Source organism: Zootoca vivipara, chromosome 13 (assembly GCF_963506605.1).
Source record: "Zootoca vivipara chromosome 13, rZooViv1.1, whole genome shotgun sequence".
Classification (NCBI taxonomy): domain Eukaryota; kingdom Metazoa; phylum Chordata; class Lepidosauria; order Squamata; family Lacertidae; genus Zootoca; species Zootoca vivipara.
In genome coordinates this window covers 53,915,791-53,933,474 of record NC_083288.1, presented here as the reverse complement: position 1 = coordinate 53,933,474, position 17,684 = coordinate 53,915,791, and the positions used below count along the sequence as shown (strand labels likewise).

The 17,684-nt window shown below is 46.8% G+C and overlaps 2 protein-coding genes across 5 annotated transcripts; both read left to right on the top strand.

Moving 5' to 3' along the window:
- Window positions 1-923: 923 nt before the first annotated feature.
- On the top strand, window positions 924-11,195 carry LOC118094893 (zinc finger protein 883-like). Of its 2 annotated transcripts, none has more exons than XM_035135638.2 (3): window positions 924-1,002; window positions 2,461-2,600; window positions 7,410-11,195. In XM_035135638.2, the coding sequence occupies exons 2-3, from the start codon at window positions 2,588-2,590 to the stop codon at window positions 8,741-8,743; spliced, it is 1,347 nt and encodes a 448-aa protein (XP_034991529.1). In that variant the 5' UTR covers window positions 924-1,002; window positions 2,461-2,587; the 3' UTR covers window positions 8,744-11,195. The 2 variants fall into 2 exon arrangements, with proteins under 2 accessions (XP_034991529.1, XP_060137986.1); XM_060282003.1 differs by lacking the exon at window positions 924-1,002 and adding an exon at window positions 1,012-1,141.
- Window positions 11,196-11,554: 359 nt separating this feature from the next.
- Window positions 11,555-16,821, top strand: LOC118095779 (gastrula zinc finger protein XlCGF49.1-like). Of its 3 annotated transcripts, XM_035137014.2 has the most exons (4): window positions 11,555-11,634; window positions 13,043-13,125; window positions 13,767-13,884; window positions 14,892-16,821. In XM_035137014.2, the coding sequence occupies exons 3-4, from the start codon at window positions 13,872-13,874 to the stop codon at window positions 15,638-15,640; spliced, it is 762 nt and encodes a 253-aa protein (XP_034992905.2). In that variant the 5' UTR covers window positions 11,555-11,634; window positions 13,043-13,125; window positions 13,767-13,871; the 3' UTR covers window positions 15,641-16,821. The 3 variants fall into 3 exon arrangements, with proteins under 3 accessions (XP_034992905.2, XP_060137978.1, XP_060137979.1); XM_060281996.1 differs by lacking the exons at window positions 11,555-11,634; window positions 13,043-13,125 and adding an exon at window positions 13,018-13,042; XM_060281995.1 differs by lacking the exons at window positions 13,043-13,125; window positions 13,767-13,884 and having other exon boundaries at window positions 11,588-11,634.
- Window positions 16,822-17,684: the final 863 nt, after the last annotated feature.

The following is a 17,684-nucleotide window of genomic DNA, read 5'->3' as shown; positions in this document are numbered from 1 at the left end:
TGTCTTATTTTAGGGACTGGATCCCCTCCCTCTCCCCACAGACTCAGCCCCCCACTTCCCCTCCTGCCCCGAATGAATCCAGCTTCCAGCCCCTCTTCCTCTCTCTCTCAGCTCCCTGCCAGGCTCCTTCTTCTCCCCCCCCCCCCGACCAGAGCCACTTCTCCCTCAGACAAAGACAAAGCCTCTCCTCCTCCTCCCTTTCTCCCATCTCAAAACTCCCTCAGAAAAGGCTCCTCGCATTTTCCCTCCAAAAGGGCTGGCTCCGCCCCCGTCTCTGGCTAGGTAGCCAATCAGAGAGAGGCTCCAGCCCCTGGTGGTGTTTCTGAGGGACTGCAGCACCAGCCTCTGCCAGGGCTCAGCTGTCCCTCAGACACAATCCATTCTGATTTTTGCTGCCTATTTGGGCCCTCAGGCATCTGCTGAACCTGCCTAGGTGCTGATTTTCTAGTATTGTATAGTTGTGTCTTTTTAAAATTGCGGTTTCACATGTGGGGTCTTGGAGGGGCATTGAACTATTTCTGCCGCCTTGAACTGGAAAGGCGCCTGTGACTCTGCCCTTATTACTGGGGCAGAAGGAAAGGAATTGCTATGAAGAATGGGCGGAGGAGAGAAAAAAGAAAACAACCCATGGAGGAAGGGGGGTCCCCCCACCCCTCCTGTTCTCCGTTGGGGTTTCCTCCTTCTGGCAGAGCCTTTCCCCCTCCCTGCCAGCTGCCCCTCCTGCTGCTGTTTCCATGGGAGGGAGCAGCTCAGCTCCCCAGCCAAGAAGGCCCCCCCCCAAAAAAATATATTCCCCGGCGGGGATGCGCGACGCTCCTGCTTTGGAAAGGGAGAGAAGGGTTAAGAGGAGCGGAGCCGCATTCCTAGAGAGGACAGGAAAGGAAGGCGAAGCGGGCAGGTCCTCCAGCGCCAAAGCCCCTCCCTCCGCAGCGCCTGCCTTCCTTCCTCGAGAGAGAGACGAAGGGATCTGGCCGCTCTCTGCTCCGCCTCTTCGGGGATCTGGTGAGCCTCCTCTCGCTTCCCCAGAGGGTGCATTGGGGAGAAGGGGGTCCGTCCCAGGGCTGCCTGCAGGGGAGGGTGCATAGGGGGTCTTCCAAAGCCATGCAGCATGAGACCCCCAGTCCCCCATCCACGCTAAAAGGTAAAGGACCCCTGGACAGCTGAGTCCAGTCAAAGGGGCTGATGGGGTGCGGCTCTCCTCGCTGCTTGGAGGGAGCCGCGTTTGTCCACAGACAGCTTTCCGGGTCAGGTGGCCAGCAGGACTCAACTGCTTCTGGTGCAATGGGACACCGTGATGTGTCACAGCTTTCTACTCGCTTTCAACCCTGCTAGGTTCGCAGGAGGAGCTGGGACAGAGCAACGGGAGCTCTCCCCGGCTTGCAAATTTGAGCTGCCAACCTCCTGATCAACAAGCTCAAGAGACCACAGGACGGTCCTCTAGTCCAACCCTGTGCAGTACAGGAATCTCCACTAAAATGCTGGGCAAAATGGGTAGGGGGTAGACCCATGGATGCCACCAGGATGTCCTTGGACAAAAAGAGGGGGGGGGGATACAGATGGCATAAATAAAGAGCAGGAGCTCAGCCCACAACCTGGCTGCTGCATTTTGGACCAGTCTCCGAGTCCTTTTCAAAGATTGCAACGCATTCAGCAAAGGAGATTTTAATGAATTGTGTTGGGAGCCTGAACGTCATCTAGTCAAAACCACAGTAGTATAGCCATTTCAATTATAGCATCCATGCTGCTTTAAAAACCTCCATGGTAGGAGAGTCCACCACCTTCCGAGGGAGGGTGTTCCATTGCTAAACAGCCCCCTTATTTTTCCTTCTGAATGTCATTAGCATTCTTTATCCTGTTTTATTTTTCTAAATAGTAGAAATACTAAAATATGCTTCCCACCACTTTCCAGACCATAAAAAACCATGGCCAGGATACACCTAACCACATGGGTAGGCAAAGTAAGTCCCGGGGTCCGGATCCGGCACAATCACCTTCTAAATCCGGCCCACGGACGGTCCGGGAATCAGCATGTTTTTTACATGAATAGAATGTGTCCTTTTATTTAAAATGCATCTTTGGGTTATTTGGGGGGCATAGGAATTCATTCATATTTTTTCCCCAAAATCTAGTCCAGCCCCCCACAAGTTCTGAGGCACAGTGGACCAGGCCCCTGCTGAAAAGGCTTGCTGACCCCTGCCTAACCAGCTCCATTTGTTGCAAAAGTGGGCTTTCCCCACCCTCTCTACCTTGTGCCCCCATATGCCGCTTGAAGCTGGCCTAATGCACACAACAAAATACAAAATAAAATAATTCCAATAAGATGTTAAAAGAAGCATCCATACTTACAATGTGCAGCAAGACAATCCCATTAAAACAGCACAGGCGGGAAACAACAAATCAGTTCATAATAGACAATCTTTATACTGGCTAAGAGGGGGACCTTTCTCTTTTTCTTCTTAGAGTTCACTGTGCTTTGAAGACACAGCTGTTTGTTTCCGGGATGAGGAGTGGGTGTTGCTGGATCCTGACTAGAAAGCTCTGCATACAGAAGTCATAGAGGAGAATAATAGGTGATAATTGTGGGATCATGGCCTCTCTTGGTAAGGCTCCCCGTTGGATCAATATGTTTTGAAATTCCGTACATATATATATATGTGACGAACCTCCCAGATTTTGATGGATTTTGACATCTCTGCCTACAGCATCTAGGATTCTCGCACCCACACAATTTACCTTGAATGGAGGCTATTGTCTGTTTTGCCTGTGAATGTTCTTCTACCTCTTATGCCTTTCTAAACAAGGATCAGGCTGCTCTGAACTGCCCAGTCCTTTTTAAATGATGGCCGCCGGGCATGCGTAGAAGCGACTTCCAGTGCCGCTCTGCCCGATTTCCGGTGCCCACACATGGGAATAGCGGCCCCAGAAGTTGCTTCTATGCAACTTCCGGTGCCGCGCCGCTGCGGATCCTGCATTTTTCAGCGGGAGACTTGGCAGGTATGCTTCCCATTGTCCCTCTGTCCATTATGTATATTCAGATTGTTCAAAGTATTCAAAGCATTCACTCCAGGATAATATCCAACTGCATAGCAAGACAATGCCCAGCTGTTCCTCAATCTGCTAGGCGGTGTTTTCTCAATCATCAATCCCAGACACCTCAAGTTCGTTCATTTTGCTTTCCACGCAAAAACTCCAGTTGTTATTATCACTCTGTCACAGATGGGTGTTGGCTACTCCCAAGTAAGCACTCCACACATCCTCTGGATTTTCAGAGTTTTATTGTGCATGCTATATACAGTGGTGAGATGTCTCACATCATGTCTTCTCTGCATGGATGAGAAGCCCGCAATGGCGTCTGGCGGGCTCTGCCTCAGTCTTTAAGACTGGTCCCCAAAATGCCCCTCCTGGTACTACGGGTCCCCGTAGTGTCCAACCTTTCTCCTCAGCTGCCATTGATTCTTCCCCCTCCCATCCACCCTTTGATGCAGCTGGCTCCACCCCTTCTTCTCTGCTTCCCAACTGCAGCTGAGGCTCCAGTATTCTGCTAGAGCCCTGAAACCTCCTCCCTGCCTTGCTGCTCTTGCTGCCGCTCTCCCAGCTGGTAGAAGTAAGCAGAGTGGGCTGCTCTCTGCCAGCCCTCTCTCTTACACACTCGCTATCAAGAAAATTCTTCCTCCAGTCCAGTATAACAATTGTTTCTTATCTGGATAATAATCAATAATTCTTTATTTATTATATGTTCATTAATTTATACCCAATCCCATCTCCTGTTGGCCATGATGTCCCACCTTGATTTAGGAAGAAAAGTCCTTCCATTTCCACTTTTTTCTTGTTCTTCCAAATTGTTGCAAATCATTTGCAAACCAATTAATTCAGTTTCATATAATTTTCCAAAACCGGCTTTTCATTCCATGCATAAGATATGTCCAAGATGAACCTCTATTGCTGTTTATTGTTCTCAGTTAATCTTTCGATAACATCCTCTAGTATTAACCAAAATCATTATACATCAGCTGCTCCTTTACATCCCTGCATAACAAAAAAAAGTGAACCTTAATAAGACTCACCCTGTATATAAATTCAGTGACAGCAGGTGTGGTTATTACTCCATCTTCCCTTTAAACATTTGCTTGAATTTTAATAAGTTCTGTTTTTCAGAGTTCATTGTCGTCTTCCAACTTGTACCTCTGCATATTCCTTGTTCAGATCCAGTTTTTTTGCTGCTTAACTGCAGCTCTTATGTTCCTGCTCATGCTGCCCAAGGCTGCATCAATAGGAGTATAGCATCTAGATCAAGGGAAGCAATAGTACCACTGTATTCTGCTCTGGTCAGACCTGACCTGGAGTACTGTGTCCAGTTCTGGGCACCAAGGTTCAAGAAGGATACTGACAAGCTGGAACGTGTGCAGAAGAGGGCAACCAAAACGATGCCTTATAGGGATGGCTTAGGGAGCTGGGTATGTTTAGCCAGGAGAAGAGAAGGTTAAGGGGTGTTATGATAGCCATGTTCAAATATATCAAAGGACTAGCTGACCCGGCCACGCGTTGCTGTGGTTCTTTCCTGTGATCCCCCACCCACCCTGTCCCGATCCATGACGTATCCTGCCCCTCCTCCCTCTACCCCGGCTCATCCCTGTGTTTCAGTAGGATACCCTTTCCTCTGTTGTCCCTGGAGAGTGTTGGCCCCTCCCCCATGTATCTCCATACCTTGGCCCCCACCCTTGGAGAAGGAACTGTTACGTTCTAGGTTTTATTTCCCAGCATGCACTTCTGTCTGAGCCCTCTGTTGTCCCTGGGGAGTGTTGGCCCCTACCCCCGGTATCTTCCTACATTGGACCCCACCCTTGGAGAAGGAAATGTCAGTTTCTGGGTTCCATTTCCCAGTATTGACTTTTGTCTGAGCCCTCTGTTGTCCCCTCCCCCCTGTGCATTGGCCCCTGCACATGCATCGTGAACATTTCTATATATTTAGATTAAGGATGGGGGTGATGATGCACCCTGGGACCCAGATAACTACTTAAAGAATCCCAACCCGGGGGGGGGGGTCAAATAGTGAAGCCCCATAGCCCCATAGCAACAGACAGGCCCAGACAGAAGGAGGGGGGTCATATGGGCCACTTGGTGCGGGCCTCCGAATCCAAAGGGGGCCTCGGTCAGCATATTCACAATCAGTAAAATGAAAAAAGTAACAAAAGGGTTAAAAAAAGGGACACATTATCTTATCTACCTGGGCCGGGTCTCTGTCTGGCCCTGTAAGGGCCTGGCAACAGAAGGCGCGTTCTGAAGTACCCGAGTTGTTCAGTTCCATAAAAAAACCAGGAAGTGGCAAGGGGAAGGTAGGGGATTGTAAATGGGTTGGGGGGTGGCCACTGCAAATATATTAGGACTTAAACTGGGGAGAGAAAGTGCATGGTTGTGTTGTTGTTGTTTTTAAAAAAAAAGACACAGAGGCTTACAATCAGTTGTTTCTCCTAAAATAAGACATACCTATAAAATAAGCCATAGCAGGATTTCTAAGCATTTGCACAATATAAGCCATACCCCGAAAATAAGACATAGTGATAGGTGCAGTTCTGGAGGGCCCCAAGGAAGAGGCAAGGCTGGACGCGTAATAAATAAGACATCCCCTGAAAATAAGCCAATGTGGGGTTTTTTAAGGGAAAATAAATATAAGACAGTGTCTTATTTTTGGAGAAGCGGGCACAACTGCCCTTACTTAAAATGGCCGCCGGAGCCTCGCATGTGACACAACGCCCACTAAATTATAAAGTGAAAACCCCTCGCTGTGCCCCCAAGTGCGTGTTATGAGAAATGATGGACGACTGTCTAATGCTGCCAGGCGTTTATTAATGCAGCCGCCGGGAGAGGCTTTGGGCTTGGGGTGGAATGGCTGTTTTCGTGGTTGCATGGCCTCCTGCTTTACAGGATCTCGTGGCGGAGGCGGGGTTTGTGGGTGTGGTGCATTGTTGTGGCTAATCCCTGTGACTGCCCCCACGTGTCCCGATCCATGATCTATTCAGTTTGTTCCCCCCCCCCTCCATGACCGGCGTATCTCATGACGTTTTGAAGGATTGTATTTATTTTTGTCTTGTGGTTTTTTTTGGGGGGGTAGTGGTGCTAAATTGTAAAGTAAAAACCCCTTGCCGTGCCCCCAAGTGTGTTGCCGTGCGTTATCTACACCCACCCCGGGCCTAGTGGGGTCTGGCAGCAGGGGCCTACATAAAACAAAGGCCTAGTGGTCTGATAATGGCCGCCTTCGTGGTTTCAGTTGCTTGGTTGATGATGTCATTTGGTTTGTGGGTGTGGCTTAGATTTCACAGGAAGGGAGGGGGTGTACTGTGGGAGGAATTCCACTTGAGGGCGCTGTTTGACTTGGTGGGAAAGCAGGTCTACACCTGCCCAGGTGTGTGATTTGAGGTTTTCTTGTCCCCAGCAACCCCCGGGGAGTGGCCTGGATCGTTGTGTCAAAATTTCAGGACGATCGGTCAAGCGGTTACAGAGAACATAGTGGCCGACAATTTCAAGATTTTTACATTTTTATATATATAGATGTCATATAGAGGAGGGAGAAAGGTTGTTTTCTGCTTCTCCAGAGAAGCGGACACGGAGCAATGGATTCAAACTACAAGAAAGAAGATTCCACCTAAACATTAGGAAGAACTTCCTGACAGTAAGAGCTCTTCGACATTATTTGCTGCCAAGGAGTGTGGTGGAGTCTCCTTCTTTGGAGGTCTTTAAGCAGAGGCTTGACAGGCATATGTCAATAATGCTTTGATGGTGTTTCCTGCTTGGCAGGGGGTTGGACTGGATGGGCCTTGTGGTCTCTTCCAACTCTATGATTCTATTATTATTCTTTTATTTCTTTTTCCATTTATTCTGTTTTATTTTTATTTAGTTTGGCTTTCACTGTATTTAATGTTGAAAACCCCTGAAAAGAAACTTCTTATCTCAGTGTGAAAAGCAGCCCCTTCAGAGCATGTGAGGTTCATCCCAATTCATCTCCCAATCTTCAAAGGGAGAGCATGATAATGGTATTTTTGCCCTGGCTGTCATAAATCATCACATAATCTCTGCTGGCAGGGTGTCAACAGCCCAGAACTAGCCAGCCTCCCCCACCCTGGAGTCACTGCTTCTGTCAAAGACAACTGATATTAGAGATGGAACGTATTCCATGATAGGGCCAAACAAAATCCATCCCAAAATCCATCCCAGAAAAGAGTCAGGCTTTTGGGATCTCAGGTTCCCATAGAGATGTCTCTGAATGCCAGTCAACAAAGGCAGTGACCCTAAAGCAAGACCTCACATCTTACTCCCTTCAGTTCTTCCTCTCTAACAAGCATTAATGAGCATTGTTCAATAATTGGGGGCTCCATTTCTTGCTGAGGCTCTAATCCATTTCTTTTTCTCTGCAGGTGGTGATGAATTGGAAATGAAGAACAAGGGAGACCATGATGAAATTCACACAGAGGGGAAACCAAGTAAATATTTGGAATGTGGAAAGAGCTTCAATCTAAGCTCCCATTCAACCTCCCCTCGAAAAAAACCCATTGGGAAGAAACCTTATCAGTGCTTGGAATGTGGAAAGAGCTTCTGTCGGAGGGGTCATCTCATTATTCATGAAAGAATTCATACTGGGGAGAAACCATATCAGTGTGAGGAATGTCAAAAGTGCTTCAGTCACAGGTCCAGCCTCACTACCCATCAAAGACTTCATACAGGGGAGAAGCCTTATCGGTGCTTGGAATGTGGAAAGAGCTTCAGTCAAAGGTTCCAGCTCATTTCCCATCAACGAATTCATACACGGGAGAAACCTTTTCAATGCCTGGAATGTGGAAAGAGCTTCAGTCACAGGTCCAGCTTCATTTTCCATCGAAGAATTCATACAGGGGAGAAACCTTTTCCATACTTGGATTGTGGAAAGAGCTTCAGTCAAAGTTCCCATTCAACTTCCCATCAAAGAAATCCCATTGGGAAGAAACCCTATCAGTGCTTGGAATGTGGAAAGAGCTTCAGTCGGAGGGGTCATCTGATTATCCATGAAAGAATTCATACAGGGGAGAAACCATATCAGTGCGAGGAATGTCAAAAGTGCTTCAGTCACAGGTGCAGCTTCATTTCACATCAAAGAATTCATACAGGGGAAAAACCTTATCGGTGTTTGGAATGTGGAAAGACTTTCAGTCGGAGTGACCTACTCACGGTCCATCAAAGAATTCATACAGGGGAAAAACCCTTTCAGTGCTTGGAATGTGGAAAGAGTTTCAATCAGAGGGCCACCCTTGCTGCCCATCAAAGAATTCATAAAAAACCTTATCAGTGCTCAGAATGTGGAAAGAGCTTCAATGAGAGCACTAAGCTCACTTCCCATCAGATTATTCATAGAGGGGAGAGACCATTTCAGTGCTTGGAATGTGGAAAGAGATTCACACAGAAGGCAGGTCTCACTTCCCATCAAAGAACTCATACCTGGGAGAGCCCATATAAATGCTTGGAATGTGGAAGGAGTTTTAGTCAGGACTCCCATCTCATTTCCCATCAAATAATTCATACAATGGAGAGACCATATAAATGCTTGGAATGTGGAGAGAGTTTTAGTCAGGAGTCCTTTCTCACTTCCCATCAAAGAACTCACAGCAGAGAGAATCAGATTGCCGTTGAATCATTGAATTGTTGCATTGGACTGGATGGTGAGAGTCATCTTTTCCAACCCCCTGCAATGCAGGATATTCAACAAAACCATTCATGACAGATGGCCTTCCAACCTTTGCTTAAAATCCTTCAATTAAAGAAGAGTCCACCACCACCTGAACTAATATGTTCCACGGTCAAACAGTTCTTGCTGTCAGAAAGTTCTTCCTGATGTTTCATCAGATTCCCATTACTTGTATCTTGAATGCACTGGTGTGGCCTTCCACCGGAACAGGAAAAAGCAAGTTTGCTTAATCTTCCATGGCACAGCCCTTTAGATATTGGAAGATGTCTTTCAGATCTCCTTCTCCATCTCCCTTTCTCCATAATAAACATCCCAGCTCCCTCAACTCTTTCTCCAAAGTCTTCGTTTCCCAAGCCTTGATCACCTTGGTCTCCCTCCTCTGCACCCGTTCCAGCTTGTCAGGGATGAAGCAGATCTAGAACTCTGGCTGAAAAGGTTTGGCGCCAGAGGCATCAAAGCCATTGTGGAGACAAAATGTGTGCAAGATAACATCCTTGCATTGCAGGGGTTGGACTGGAGGACCCTTGGGGTTCCTTCCAACTGTATGATTCTATGATTCTATGTTGATGCATTTCGCTGCTGCATCCCACTGTTGACTCACTACAAGCTTGTGGTCTACTAAGAGGCCTTGATCATTTTTCCATATACGTGTTGCTGATTATTCCTGCCTATATGCAGAACCTGATATTTGTCCCTACTGAAATTCATTTATTGCATTCAAATACCACCTTTTCCTCCAAGGTGCTGCTACATGGTTCTCCCCATTCTCTTTTAATCCTTTATTTCTATTTCTATTTTACTGTACAAAGTTGTTATTGTATTCCACCAGATCTTAACCTATTTGTAAGAATGGAATCTCCTCCTCTTTTAATCCTGACAATTACCCTGTGAGGTTGGTCAGGATGTGAAGCAGTGCCTGGCTCCCAAGGACACCTAGTGAGCATCATGGCCGAGTAGGAATTTGAACCCAGGTCTGCCAAGTTATATTCTGGCATTCTTAACCACTATACCACACTAGTTCTGCCACGAGACTGTCAGAAATTGTGCATTTGTGCGCTTCTCCTTCACATTTAGGCGCAGTGTCCTGGTCCTTGTTTTTAAAGTTGTATACACATGTATCAAAACACTAATATAATAGTGCATCTCAGTGCTTTTTTCTGGGGGTACGCATGCCCCTAAACATTTTGTGAATCCTTGTACTTTTGTCCATTGACTGTATTTATTTTTCCTGATTTGAACTCTAAAATGGTGATTTTCTTGAGTCAAAATGAGAGCACCCCTAAACATTTTTTAAGGAAAAAAAAAACCACGGGTGCATTTAGGTACTGTTAGCTAGAGAGGGAGAAAGGGTAAGTTTGGGCTACTGCTGTGAGTGTTGACTGATTGAGAGTCAGAAAGGGGGTTTGAATAAACAGGGCTTTGTTTAATTAAACCATCTATGTCCTTTCAAATGTGTTTGTGGGAAGGGGGTTATTCTTTAGTTTTGATTCATGTTTTTATTTTGTATTTTTGTGCTTTGAAACACTTTAAAATTTATACACCAGAATAAAAGGCCACAGTTACCATATAAAGTGTTATATCAACCTGCCAAAGGAGGTGGCACAGCAGTTCCTAATACCATGGGGTACTATGCAGCAGCCAATCTACATAGCATTTTCCTGGTAATTCAAGGATCTCAACAAAAAAGTTTGGCTAAATATGGAAAACCCTAATGAACAGAATTCGATAAGAGGGGTCCCATTTTGGCAACTTAATGATTTTTTTTTTTACTGAGATAGAAAACCCCTTTTTATTATCTAATCTAAAAGTTTGGAAGAAATGGTTCCCACGTATGGCCTCTCAGCCTTCCCCTGTAATACCATTGGTATTTCACCCTACTTTCTATAATAGAGACAGAAGAGGTTTTATTGTGCATATTATTTACAGTGCAGAGATAGCAGAAAACATGACCTCCTAGTCACTTGCAGAATCCGGCACCCCGAAATGCCGCCCTCTAGCCCAAAGTTTGGGCTCGTGCCTCAATTCGGGCGCCAGAAGTGGCTGAGTTCCCAGTTCCCCTTCTTGGCTGGGGCAGTGCCTGGGCTCTGACACATCCTGAGCCGTCAGTTCTCCACTTGTTGGCTGGAAGGGTGCAAGGGTTCTGCGGCCTCAAAACTCCCTCAGAAAGGGCTCCTCGCATTTTCCCTCCAAAAGGGCTGGCTCCGCCCCATCGGGCTAGGTAGCCAATCAGAGAGGGGGCCCAGCCCCCTGGTCGTGTTTCTGAGGGACTGCAGCACCAGACTCTGCCCGGCCTCAGCTGTCCATCTCTCTCTCTCCCCTCCCCACCCCCACACATGCAAAAGAAACCCTCACAAAACAATCCATTCTGATTTCTGCGGCTTAATATTGCATCCTTGTTGCTTTCTGAAACTGTGACTTTAAAGTGGGGCTGCTCTGGAGGGGGCACGGAGCTCTGTCTGCCCCTGGAGCTGGAAAGGTGCCTGTGACTTTGCCCTCTTTGATTATATATATATATATATATATATATATATATATATATATATATATATATATATATATATATATATATATATGAGGCGAAATTTTGACACAACATTACATGCGAATGTCCAAAGGATATAGGAAAGATGTCACACCTCTGCCAGGTAACCCCCCCCCCAAAAAAACCCTGTTCCAGAACGCACCACTCATTGTCTGGGGGTGCGCAAGGCACGCGCCTCCTGCTGAGCTCGTGTTGTGGGAGAGGGAGGGCAGGGTGCGCTCGGCAGGCCAAGAGTTAAGAGGAGCGGAGCTGGATTCCTAGAGAGGACCGGAAATAAAATGGCAGACGGGAGGGTCCTCCGGAGGCAAAGCCCCACCCTCTCCGGAAGAGGGGGCTCTTGTCGCCTTTGCAAGAGCTGCCTTGATGTCGCCTTCTCCGCTGGGTGAGTCTCCTCTCTCTTCCCCCAGAGGGTGCAGTGGGGAGAAGGGGGGGTCCCAGGGCTGCAGGGGAGGGTGCATGGGGGGCTCCCTACAGGCGGTTCACCCACAACCCCAACCCAAAAGTGGGGAAGCAGAGGGTCCTCCCCTGCAGCTGCTCCTCCCGGCCCCCCTTTACTACGCCCATGCTCCCCTCCCAGGAGGTTTGCAGCTGTGGAATCTCAGAGGCAGAGACTTGGAAGGAAGGGAACCACGAGGATCCTCGAGTCCAACCCTGTGCAATGCAGGAATCTTCACAAAATGTTGTGCATTATAGAGAAAAAGCGAGGGGGGGGGAGCGTGTAGAAATGCCATCAATAAAGGGAGGGAGCTCAGTTCATAATCTTCAAAGGCAGCTCCACCTAGAGCGCAATGCAGTCAGCACAGGAGACTTTCCTAGAATTGTAGAGTTGGAAGGGATCATTACTGTCATCTAGTCCAGCCCCTTAAAATGTCAACTAAAGCATCTATGACAATTTTAGAACCTTCATGAAAGAGAGTCCACCAACCTCTGAGGGAATTTGTTGCATTGTAAAACAGCTCTTCCCCTCAGATGTTTAGACAGAAGCTCTTTGAATCCATGGAGTCAATTCCCCTCCTCCAGGTCCCTCTTTTCCCATCTCCCTCAACCATTCATCATAAGGCTTGGCTTCTAGGCCCTCAATCACCCTGGTTGCCCTCCTCTGCATACCTCCCAGCTTCCCAACATCCTTCCAAAATTGTGGTGCCCATAACTCCAGGAGGGGTCTGCCCAAGGCAGAATAGAGTGGTGTTATTACTTCAATGATCTGGACTCTAGACTTATGTGGATGCAGCCTAGCATCGCATTAGCCTTTTTTGCCGCTGCATCACACTGTTGACTCAGGTTCAGCTTGTGATCTACTAATACTCCTTCATTCTCCATGTTACATTTTTGTGGCTGGTTCTTCCTCCCTAAGTGAAGAACCTTACATTTGTCCCTCTGGAAATTCCTGAGTGACATCTGTACTTTCTCTAAAGGTCCATCTGCAGTTGGAAAGGCAGTGCATCACCTCTTGAGAGAAGCATCATAGAATCATACCCTGTTTCTCATATTTTAAGGCATCCCCATAAAATAAGCCATAGCAGGATTTTTAAGCATTCAAGGAATATAAGCCATACCCCGAAAATAAGACATAGTGATAGGCGCAGCAGCAATGCCGGCCGCGGCAGGAGGAGGAGGAAAAAAATAAGACATCCCTTGAAAATAAGCCATAGTGTGTTTTTTTGAGGAAAAAATAAATATAAGACGTGTCTTATAATATGAGAAACACGGTAGAGTTGGAAGAGACTACAAAGGCCATCCAGTCCAACCCCCTGCACTCCTGGCTTCCCACTTACCTTTGTCTCTTGCAGGTGAAAGATGTTCGCCAGCAATGCCTCTTCTTCCATCTTTTCTTTGTGGCGGAGGGGAAGCAGGGACTGTGGAACCAGCTCAGGTGGGGGAAAGCAGCCTTGTGGGGAAATAGGCAGAGAGGTGGGGCAGCCAGGGGTCCTCTGGAGGCGAACAAATCTCTCACCTCTTCCTCTTGGCTTCTGTGAAAACCGCCCTTAACAAAGACTGACAGTGTTATTAAAGAAGATTTATGTGCTGAGAATAAGGAACACCCACCTCCTTAATTCTCCTTCTGTAGTTTCATTTTATTATGTCTATTTATCATGAATACTAAAACACGCCTCTCATCAGTTTGGTTGTTGTTGTCGTTTAGTCGTGCCCGACTCTTTGTGACCTCATGGACCAGAGCACGACAGGCACTCCTGTCTTCCACTGCCTCTTATCAGTTTACAAACCATAAAGGGCAGTAGCCATGATTCACCTAACCAGCCCTATCTGTTGCAGAATGGGACTTTCCCACCCTCCCTACCTTGTGCCCCCATGTGTCCTTGGAGTTTTCGTAATGCACACAGCAGAACACACAGAAAAATAATTCCATCAAGATGTTAATAGAAGCATCCATACTTAAGTTGTGCGGCAAAACAGTCCCAGGAAGACAATGCATGAAACAACAAAACAATTCATAGTAGATAATTGTTATACTAGCTAAGAGGAGGACCTCTCTCTCTCTCTCTCTTCTTAAAGCATTCACTGTCCTCTGAAGACATCGCTATTCGTTTCACGGGTGAGCAGTGGGCATTGCTGGATCCTAACCAGAGAACGGAAGTCATATAGGAGAATTGTGGGATCATGGCCTCTCTTGGTAACCTTGACACAGGGCTTTATATTTTCCTTTTCTTTTGCATCTTCATCATTATCATTTACTTTCTTTTTCTATTTATCCTCTGTGTTTCATTTTTATTCAGTTTGGATTTCATTGTATCTGAAATTGAAAACGTTTAGCAAAAAATTGATATTAAAACCCCTGAAACCAAACTTCTTATCTCCGTATGCAAAGCGGCTCCTTCAGAGCATGTGAGGTTCACCCCAATTCATCTCCCTATCTTCAAAGGGAGAGCGTGATAATGGTATACCTGAAGGAGCATCTCCACCTCCATCATTCTGCCTGGACACTGAGGTCCAGTGCTGAGGGCCTTCTGGCGGTTGCCTCCCTGCGAGAAGCCAAGTTACAGGGAACCAGGCAGAGGGCCTTCTCGGTGGTGGCGCCCGCCCTGTGGGACGCCCTCCCATCAGATGTCAAAGAGAAAAACAACTACCAGACTTTTAGAGGATATCTGAAGGCAGCCCTGTTTAGGGAAGCTTTTAATGTTTAATAAATTATTGTATTTTAATACTTCTGTTGGAAACCGCCCAAAGTGGCTGGGGAAACTCAGCCACATGGGCAGGGTATAAATAATAAATTATTATCATCATCATCATCATCATTGCCCTGACTATCATAAATAATCATATAAGAATCTCTGCTGGCAGAGCGGCAACAGCCAAGAACTAGCCATCCTCCCCCACCATGGAAGTCACTGCTTCTGTCCGTTTTGTCAGAGATGACTGACATTAGAGATGGAGCAGATTCCATGATTGGGTCAGACAAAATCCATTCCAGAAAAGAGTTAGACTTTTGGAATCTCAGGTTCCCATAAAGATATCCTTGAATGCTAGTCAACCAATTCAATTAACCCTAAAGTAAATCCTCTGATCTATCTCCCTTCACTTCTTCCTCTCTCACAAGCATTAATGAGCATTGTTCAATAATTTGGGGGGGGGGGCTCCATTTCTTGATGAGGCTCAAATCCATTTCTCTTTTCTCTGCAGGTGGTGATGAATTGGAAATGAAGAACAAGGGAGACCATGATGAAATTCACACAGGGGAGAAACCATATAAAAATTTGGAATGTGGAAAGAGCATTCAAAGTTCCCCTTCAACTTCCCATCAAAGAAATCCCAGTGGGAAAAAACCTTACCAGTGCTTGGAATGTGGAAAACGCTTCGGTTGGAGGGCTCATCTCACTCGACACGAGAGAATTCATACAGGGGAGAAACCATACAAATGTGTGCAATGTGGAAAGAGCTTCAGTCAGCGGGCCAATCTCACTACTCATCAAAGACGTCATACAGGGGAGAAACCTTTTCAGTGCTTGGAATGTGGAAAGAGCTTCAAGGAAAAGGCCAAGCTCACTTCCCATCAAATAATTCATACGGGGGAGAAACCATTTCAGTGCAGGGAATGTGGGAGGAGATTCACTCATAGTGGCAATCTCACTTCCCATGAAATAACTCATACCTGGGAGAGGCCTTATAAATGCTTGGAATGTGGAAGGAGTTTTAGTCAAGACTCTTATCTCATTTCTCATCAAATAATTCATACTGGGGCAAGATCATATAAATGCTTGGAATGTGGAGAGAGTTTTAGTCAGTATTCCTATCTCACTTCCCATCAAAGAATTCACAGTAGGGAGAATCACAGTCTCCCAGAATCATTGAATTGTTGCATTGGACTGGATGGTGAGAGTTATCTGCTCCAACCCCCTGCAACGCAGGATATTCAACAAAAGCATCCATGACAGATGGCCATCTAACCTTTGCTTAAAATCCTTCAAAACAAAATAAAAAAATCCTTCCAGTAGCACCTTAGAGACCAACTAAGTTTGTCATAGGTATGACCTTTCGTGTGCATGCACACTTCCTTCAATTCCTTCAAAATCCTTCCATTCAAGAAGAGTCCACCAGCACCTGAACTAGTTTGTTCCACAGTCAAACAGTTCTTGCTGTCAGAAAGTTCTTCCTGATGTTTAGTCAGATTCTCCTTTCTTGTAACTTGAATGGATTTGTTTGGGTCCTTCCACTGGAGCAGGAGAAAGCCAAGGTTCCATGGCACAGCTCTTTAGATATTGGCCGAGGGCTATCACATCTCCTTCTCAATCTTCTCTTCTCCATGATAAACATCCACAGGGTTTCCAGACCCTTGATCAACTCTCATTTTCCCTCCAAAAGGGCTGGCTCTGCCCCCTCAGGCTAGGTAGCCAATCAGAGAGAGGCTCCAGCCCCCTGGTCATGTTTCTGATGGACTGCAGCACCAGACTCTGCCCGGGCTCAGCTGTCCATCTCTCTTTCCCTCCCCCTCCCCCATGCAAAAAAACTCACAAAACAATCCAGTCTGATTTCTGCTGCTTAATATTGCATCCTTGTTGCTTTCTGAAACTGTGACTTTAAAGTGGGGCTGCTCTGGAGGGGGCACTGAGCTCTGTCTGCCCCTTGAGTTGGAAAGGTGCCTGTGACTTTGCCCTCTTTGCTGGTGCAGAAGGAAGGGAGTTGCTGCCAGGGATGGGCAGGCAAAAAAGAAGAGGAGAGAAACCCCCCCCCCCCAGAGGAAATCTATATATGTGTGAAAGTAAAAAGGACATGTAGGTGTGTTTCCACTTTCCACCAAAACTGCTTGACCGATAGAGGCGAAATTTTGACACAACATCACATGCGAATGTCCGAAGGATATAGGAAAGTTTGCTAAGGCAGATGTCACACCTCTGCCAGGTAAAACCCCCAAAAAACCCTGTTTCAGAACGCACCACTCAGTCAAAAGTGCATGCTGGGAAAAGAAACAGGTTACAAACCAGCACCCTCTAGCGGCGGCTACACTGGTACTGCACCTATAAAACTTTCCCTCTCAACAGCACCTTGGCCCCCGTTTACATACTAGGCCGAAGCCTTTACAGAATAGGCTGAATGGAGGTACTGACTCGCCTGGGTGGGGGTTGTGGGGAGGAGGGGAGGAGGGGACGGGATAGGCCAGAACGCAGTGGGACCAGTCACAGGGATGAGCCGGGAGGTGGGGGGAGAAGGGGGCATAATACGTCATGGATCGGCACAGGGTGGGGGAAATCACAGGGATGAGCCACAGCAACACGTGGCAGGGCCAGCTAGTGCCTTATAAAATGTTGCCAGGAGATTTGTTTCAACGAAATTTTATCGTGTTATTTTAGCAGGAGCTTTTCATGTTTCAAAACATTTTATCAGGAGCTTATTATCTTGTAAAACTATGATCCATGTCTCAAGAACAGAAATAGAGAGAGAAAAGAACCCACAGAGGAAATGTCTTATAAATCACTGCAATGAAATGTGTTCAACGAAAATTTATATAGTTCTGTAAAACAATACATGTTACAAAACTCACTTCCCCCTTGATATAACTTTTTCACGGGATCATATTCTCATGCAAAACTATGATCCATGTCTCAAGAGCAGAATAGATTTAGGTTCCATCTGGGACCCAAAATAATGGATAGAGATCAAAGGATTAAAAGGAGAAGATAGGAGATTGTAAGGAAATACTGGGGGTCCCTCCATGGGCATAGCAAAGGGGGGGCAGGGAGGGGCTGCTGCCCCAAAATCAATAACAATCCATATAAATGCACAGCTAACTGAGGTTCTGCCCCCCCCCCAAAAAAACCCTAGCTACGCCCTTGGCTCACTCGGAAGATGAGGTGTCTAAGCTTGGAGAGCCACCTGTCGTGGCTGCTTCTGCTGCGATTCCTGCCTCGCAGGAGCAGGTTCCCCAGGTTGGGGCTCCCTGCAAGTTCTGGCAGAGCCCGTTCCCCTGCCAGCTGCTTC